General features: G+C 39.6%; 1 protein-coding gene across 1 annotated transcript; it reads right to left on the bottom strand.

Moving 5' to 3' along the window:
- Positions 1-1010: 1010 nt before the first annotated feature.
- On the bottom strand, positions 1011-2002 carry LOC118999665 (olfactory receptor 5J2-like). The gene is given in 2 exon segments (XM_037064370.1): positions 1011-1669; positions 1672-2002. Coding segments are annotated over 2 exon segments (990 nt in total).
- Positions 2003-8199: the final 6197 nt, after the last annotated feature.

The raw sequence follows: 8199 nt of genomic DNA, 5'->3' as shown, positions 1-8199 counted from the left end.
GGTCATTGGTGATGGATTCAACCTCCAGCCCTCTTCCCTCCTTGGAAATGGCGGTTGGTTCCCCTGGTAACCAGCCCCCAAACAGATGCACTTTCTAAAATCACCTCAGTAACATAACAAAAGATAGCTTCGAGGTTCTCGACACTTAGGAAATTCTACCCAAGTTTATTGTATATATTAATGAGCTAATCATTCCACATATCCATGACCCAATGACCAGCCCTACATGTTTCCTCTTCAACATGGCCACACTGTAAAGCAAAGGATTTGCAATCACCATGTAACAATCATATGCCATTACTGACAGCAAGAAATCTGTGGTAACAAACACCCCAAAACACAAATGCTGTACCATGCAAGCAAAAAAAAAAAAAAATAGTTCCCTTCAAACCAGGAGCTTTATCAGCATTTTGGGTGATAAAAGGTTTTTAAGAGCTATGCTGGAATCCAGGACTAAAACCAAATACATTTTTCTTATTATAAATTGCAATATCATAACCACTTTTTAAATGAGTTAAAATATAAGTCAATAAAGGAAAATTTTAGCTATAGCATATCTGTATTATTGGAAATCTGAGAACCAATATCCTTTTTTTCTTGTAAGTACTGTGTTTTTATGTCCTTAAATGACAGTATTATTATATAATTGTTTTCTCCAAATAACAGAAAAATATAAATGTAGTACTGGATTTTGTGTTGATTTATAGATTGATATAAATCAATATCAATCTTGACTATCAGAAGACCAATGCCATAGGCTATTGTTTTTGTGATACAGCTATATGAATTAAACAAGTTTTCTTTATTGGCTGCCTCCTCATACGACCCTGCAGGCGGGTGCTTCGAGCAGTGCGGGTACTACTCTGCAGAGTGCATGGGTTTCCAACTGCTTTGCTGTACATCTACAACTGGTGTAGAATAGTATTGCATGTAAACTATAGTTGAAATTTTTTTAGGAATTTAAAAAAAGAAAAACTTTGTATATCCTTAAAGACGTTACACTCATGGAATTATAGAAAGTGAGAAGCAACTGGTAGAATGGGGTAGCATTTACTATGACTTAAACTCAACAGGGGAAACGTTTCATCTTTAAAGGCCCTTTTCACAGCCTCCTTTACCTCTTTGTTTCTCAGACTATAAATCAGTGGGTTTAACGTGGGAATAACTAGTGTATAGAACACAGAAACTACCTTCTGTTATTCTACAGAATACTGGAAGCTTGGCTGAGCATAACTAAAGCTTATGGTACCATAGAATATGGTCACAGCAGTCAAGTGAGAGGCACAGGTGGAGAAGGCTTTCTGTCTGCCTGCTGCTGAGTGGATTCTCAGGAGAGCAAGAACAATGGACATGTAGGGAATCATCACAACCAAGAAGGTGGCTATGGCAATAACTCCAGAGAAAGGTAAGAGCAACAACTCACTCACGGCGCTGTCAGAACATGGCAGCTTTAGGAGTGAGGGAATATCGCAGAAGTGGCTGACAGCATCCAGCCTACAGAAGGACAGTCTGCCCAGACTTACTGTGTGTACTAAAGAGTTCATTGTTCCACATATCCATGACCCAATGACCAGCCCTGCACACTTCCCTTTAAACATGGCCACACTGTAAAGCAAAGGATTTGCAATCACCACATAATGATCATATGCCATTACTGACAGCAAAAAACTTCTGTGGTAATAAACACCCGAAAACACAAATGCTGTACCATGCAAGCAGGAAAAGAGATGGTTCCCTTCCCAACTAGGAGGTTTATCAGCATTTTGGGTGCAATGGCAGATGCATAGCAGGCATCTACAAAAGAAATAAAGCTGAAGAAAAAGTACATGGGTGTGTGGAGCTTGGGAGTTATTCAGATTAAGATGATCACGCTCAGATTTCCCACCAAGGTAACGGTGTAAATCACCAAGAACAACACAAAAAGCACAACTTTCAGTTCCACGTGGTCGGTCAATCCCAAAAGAATAAACTCAGTCACCAACGTATCATTCTTTTCAGTCATTTGCTTGTTTCTTTTCACAAGATCTTTTGTGAAACAACAGAGATTACAATATATTAGGGAATATATATATCATATATTATATAGTAGGGAATGCAGATACAGACAATTACTGATGTTTGGCTTTGGATAAAAAATATCCTTTCTTTTGAAACTGAGATTTTTCATCAATAAAACTAATAAGTGGATAAATGGTCTCTAATTTCATTCCAGTGATGTTGCTTTATGTGATTATATTCCGTAGAAACCAGCAGGTGAAAAAACTTTCTCATGGCCTCAGTCTTCCTCTAACGTGCCCACTTTAAGACTAAAGTTATACCAAGTACTAAGACACTAATGATGATTGAAAGTGATACCATGCATATATGCCATTAGAAAAGTAAATAGCTATTCTATGCATTTCTCCTTTGATTTTGTTTGAAGTAGGAAATTATTTAACGAGAAGAGTCTGAAAATTACATTTATTTTGAACTTAGATATGGCAGTGGTCTGTGGTGACATTATTATAGACAGCAAAATGACCACCTCATGGGTTAAGAAGGTGCAGGTACCTAGAGTAATGACATTACTCTAAAATATATGAAACAATAGCCTGTCTCTGGCATGATAACTATTAAAATTAGCCAGGATTCCTGCTTCAGGACAATCTTCCCCATGTTCATGGTAGAAGAACAGCCTTGGAAGGTTGTTCACTCTGAAACCTATGACACAGAATCCTGTATCTTGCCTGTTTGGACCATATAGAGGCTTCAGCTGTCCCTGAGATCTCAAATAATTTTAGGAAATTTTAAAAACACGAGAATTAGACATGTGAAAACCTACACTCACCAAACACTCTGTGATACTTCTTTATATTTTGCATTTTATAATAGATAGTTTAAACAACTTAAGTCTTTCTAAAAATGCAATTTTCATTGGATTATTGGGTGCCTATACTTGTTACTCAGAGCTGTTCATATTTGTTTCAGAATTAACTGTCTCTTGCTTTTTCTCTATTAAGTTGGAGTTTCATTTTAGAAAATATAATAAAGAAAATATGATTATGTTGGTTTATCTGTAATTTATACCATCTGTCTATTTTAGTTAATACATTTAATTGCCACAATGATGAGAAAGTTGGAATCCATTAACCCTGGGTCAGATCCTATTGTTGACAACAATTGGTTTTATTTCATTGAACAAAGTTTTTTAACTTCCCAGATTCACGATGTGATTATATTTAGTTCTCCAAGATTGCTGAGAGGATCGAAAAAGACAACTCCAGTAAAGTATTTACTGTTCTTTGAGTACACTAAACACTTAAGTTAAATAGATAGTTATCTATTTAACTAGTTGAAATAGAGCTACATAAAAAAGTGATATACATTTAGTGTACTATATATTTTGGAACATGGTGATCAGTATTAAACTTCAAAACCACTGTAGTTGAAGAATTTCTTTTTTTATCATTTCTGCAATTCTTAAGAACTATTTTTATTTGTTTGTTTATTTTAGTAATCAAATGGATATCTCAGGTTATCATTTGCAAACTAACCTTGTTAGATATGTGATGAATAAAATAAATACCTATATTTTTCATATCTAACACGCTCCTTAAAGATTACGAGCAGATTTGACAATATGGAAGAGTACTTTCAACAACTATTCAGAACTGCATTTTCTATCATAGGGCTGTCTATCATACGCTCTTTCTTCTGCTAATCTTAGAGACATAATGGAAATTGTTAATAAAATATCACTTGTGGAATTTTATTGGGAACTATTATTTAGGAAACAGCATGTTTAATAGGTGTTAGACATTAACTACCCAAGTGTAAAACTAATAACTTTAGTGGCAAATTTGATGGCAACATTGTAAACTAAATTACATAATAAAATATGGATTTAAATTACATAAACTTCAAGAATCAAAACATTGATAAGACTATCACATTTGAAATTTTCAATCATTTGTCAAATGAGTTCTAAATAAAAAAAAATAAAAGAAATAGAAAGACATTTAAAATGAATTTAACTTACTGATGATATTTAAAAGTTTAGGATACTAGTTCATTTAGAAAGCTCACATCTATGTCCAAGGTTTCTTACTCTCCTCTTAGAAATGAAATCATTTAATATATTTTTTGAGATTCAGAAAAATCAATATTTTAATGGCAGATAACTGAATAACTCTAGGTTTTAGATAGAACAATATATATCAAGTAAAAAACAAAAAATATTTTTAAAAATGTAATCATGGTGTTCCATCTTTAATTCTTTCCTCACTTAGGACAAACTTGAAAGAAGAGACAAGTATGTGTGTGTGTACATGTGTATGTACATATACACACACATGCACATACATACTTCTAATGAGATCAGAATCCCTGGGGTTCAGACACCAATTATACTGAATAACCTACAACAAAAATTATACCCTGGATTGCACTGTGGTTTCTCAAGAGACTTTCTCAAGGTATCTCAATGGAACTGGTTTCCCTAAATTGTGTGATATAAAAAATCTTACTAAGAATAGGAGGCAACATAGCACCAAGGGTGAAAACAAAGTAGAAATGGTTATTGTAAATAATGCACATAGTATTTTATTAAGATGTAATATGGACTGGGCTTTCCTTTGTAAGGCTAGAATGTGTTAGGTGGAATCCAGCTTGATAACAGCTACTCTTTCCAGAGAGTTGGGAGCAATACCTGGAAACATTATGAATAAAATTGCCCGTGGTGATCAGGCATTTCCTCACACAGGTTGAAATTTGGATTTTTGCCATCTGCACAAGGGAGGAAGCTTCAGGCTGAAAAATGAATGTAAAGTGGTCTGAGTAGTAGCACCATAGACATCAGAAGTGATTTTATAGGATTGTCACAGAGAAGATCCCATAAAAGACATAATTTCTCAGTATATTTTNTTATGAATAAAATTGCCCGTGGTGATCAGGCATCTTCTCAGGAGAAAAAAAAAAAAGAGCCTCATCTGCAAATCAGTAACCACAACATTTCCTCACACAGGTTGAAATTTGGATTTTTGCCATCTGCACAAGGGAGGAAGCTTCAGGCTGAAAAATGAATGTAAAGTGGTCTGAGTAGTAGCACCATAGCCATCAGAAGTGATTTTATAGGATTGTCACAGAGAAGATCCCATAAAAGACATAATTTCTCAGTATATTTTGCCAGTTGCAAAACACAATGAGAAAGAACATCTCCATATCAAAACTCTAGAAGGCAATAAATATATTTAAAATGTTTTTAAGTCAAATAGATAAAAGGAGGAAAGGCAAAATAAATAGGCCTTTAGCAAAAAGACCAGGGTAATAAGTTAATGTACTTATAATGTACATTATGGTCTAATAAAGGATCAGGAGGAATGAATGAACAATACCTATGAAAAATATTTAGCTGGTCAAAGGAAGTTCTGTCTTGGTGTGGGAAACAAATGTAGCCCACTGTTGCAGGAGGATTAGATCATGAAGTAACTATTGTGAGGAAGAGATGTTGAAGCGAGCCACTAATAATTTTGTAAAGTATCCTTCAGAAAACAACAGGAAGCATTTCTCCATCCCTCTGCAAGTGCTCACAGAAACCAGTTAACACCTATTGAACCTGAGTCTGTGCAGTTAACAGTCAAAGGAACCTAATCTGACCTCCAGAGCACACGACAACCATGGAATTCAAGCAACAGACATGCTACTGTTTGCCCTCCAGAGCCCATTAAATGGTGTGTGGTCCCCCAATAAGGAAGATCTGGTGCCCAAACCAATACTTACACAGGAGGAAGGCATGAGTAGATGAATTATACGATCTTATCTCAGATTTTGCTCTCGATAAGGTTATATTGAACATTATCCAAGAGTGGTGAGATCTCACCTCAGGAAACACTACTATCAAGGCAATCATCAAGCACATTGCATTACAATAACTGTTACAGAGGTTTGTCATATGAAAGAACAAATATATATATACTATTCACTTAAGGGTGAGGCATTAATTTCCTATCTCTTAGTTACCAATTACGTGACTTTGGGCAAACTACATGGGTTGTGTGAGCTTGGGGTCCTCTGAAAATGGGAATAGTGTATTTATGTCACACAGGTCTGTAATATAATTTTAACCCAGTGTTTACTACATATTTTTATTTCAATAATAAGTTCAAGCCCTGGCTGGCGTAGCTCAGTGGATTGAGCGCGGGCCTGCGAACCAGACGATCGCGGTTCGATTCCCAGTCAGGGCACATGCCTGGGTTGCATGCCGGTTCCTTGCAGGCTAACTACCAGCAGGGGACTCACAACAGGCAACCATACATTGATGTTTCTCTCCCTCTCTCCTTCCCCTCTAAAGATAAATAAATAAATAAAATCTTTTTAATAAATAAATAAATAAATAAATAAAAGTAAATAAAATCTTATTTAAAAAAATAATAATAAGTTCAAAGAAAAAATCCTATATGATGTCATTTATAAGTTTACCACAACTTTTGGAATGATGCCAATTTTATTGGGATTTAAAAGCTGATGTCCAAGTATTTTCTGTAGTTACTTTAATCATTAATGACTCTGTGAGTGAGTGAGTACCTTTACGTCATTTAGGTCGTAAATGACTGTGGACTGTTCAGATCATTTCTGTTGTTTAGTTGCTTTCCTTGAATTGTCCCTCACATGCTCTCACCAGGGAATGTGTAGGGTGTCCTGGGTAATGCGTACCATGAGGCAATATTCTAAAAATCTCTCAGGTGACCTGAGCTTGAATTATATGCCACTTCTTTAGGGAGTATCTCAAAGAAGGACAAGAAGCATAAATTCTCCCTACTTAAAGTAGAAGTAATTTAGGAGAAGAAAAGCCAATTCTTCATTACAAGTCAGTGTATAGGATTCGTGTTTCGAGGTTCCTGAAAAATGGCCGTGGAGTAGGACGGAGCGACTGCAGTTCTCCTACACCTGGGGGAAAATCCTGGCAGATTTACAGAAGAACAGCGCAATCAATTCCCCAACCAACAATTCCCCAGCATTTATGAAAATAAGAGACCAGAGATAGTGACAAACCAGACAGCTAGAGGTCCTTGGGGTTTCAGGGATGCGAGTAAGGACGGAGGTGGCCAGACCGGCGGCAGCCATTAGCCGGTTCGTAAAGACTTCGGAGCCGCAGCTGCCGCAGCGGTTGGAGCCCAGAGGCTTCCTTCTGTCTGTGCCCAGCGACAGGGGCGTCTGCCACGGAGAACTCATCAGGAGCCCAGCAACCCTGAGAAAAGTCAAGGGCAGCAGCAGCAGTGGCGGCGGCAGTGGGACGGCAGCCATTGGCCGGCGCATAAAGACCTTGGAGCCTTGGCTGCCTCAGCGGTCGGGGCCCAGAGGCTTCCGCCTGCACCCAGCGACAGGGGTGTCTGACACAGAGGAGTCATTGGGACCCTGGCACCTGTGAGTAAAGACAAAAGCAGCAGCGGCAGGGCCGGCTGCCCTCAGGAGCCAGGCACCCCAGAGTAGAGCCAAAAGCAGCAGCAGCGGGACCAGCAGCCATTGGCCGGCGGGTAAAGACCTCGGAGCTGTTGCTGCCACAGCTTCCAGGGCCCAGAGGCTTCTGTCTACGGCCAGCGTCCGGGCGTCTGCCACAGAGGACTCAGCGGGAGCCCGGCAACTGTGAGTAAAGACAAAAGCGGCAGTGGCAGGACCGGCTGCCCTGGGCCAGCCCAAAACGCCTCAGAGCCGCCACTGCTGCTGTGTTAGCAGTGTAGAGGCTTCCGTCTGTGGCCAGTGCCACGGAGGACTCGTAGGGAGCCCAGTACCCAGTGGAGCATTGGTCCGGCTGCGGGGTCCCTGGAAGAGCTGGCTCCCTCCCTCACCATCTAGGTGGGGCTGGGTGGCAGAGACCTGTCTGCCTAGGTGTGCAGGGAAGGTGGCAAGGACAGGGGGCCGTGTTCAGTTGCAATCTCTGTGGTCGCCAGCCCACCAGCCTGCCAGCCCAGGAAATTTGAGAGGAGCATTGTCCTAACCAGTCAGGTTGGGGATTGGGCTGGGCTGAGAGGCACGCTTTCTGGAGAAGTTTTTACCGGAAAGTGGACTGAGGTGTTCTCCCATGAAGGCAGCTTGACTTGCTTCTCACCCAGCCACAGGACAGTACCAGATCCCGTGGGACCAAGGCAGCCTGTCAGGTGGGCGGGCGCCCGCACCCCAGTCTGGTAGCCTGGCTGGTGGGCGGGTGTGCCCCTGGGCCTACAA

Source organism: Sturnira hondurensis, unplaced genomic scaffold (assembly GCF_014824575.4).
Source record: "Sturnira hondurensis isolate 20B ecotype Veracruz unplaced genomic scaffold, ASM1482457v3 Scaffold0015056, whole genome shotgun sequence".
NCBI classification, from domain to species: domain Eukaryota; kingdom Metazoa; phylum Chordata; class Mammalia; order Chiroptera; family Phyllostomidae; genus Sturnira; species Sturnira hondurensis.
Note: the sequence above shows the minus strand (reverse complement) of the source record. Positions and strands in the feature narration are given on the sequence as shown.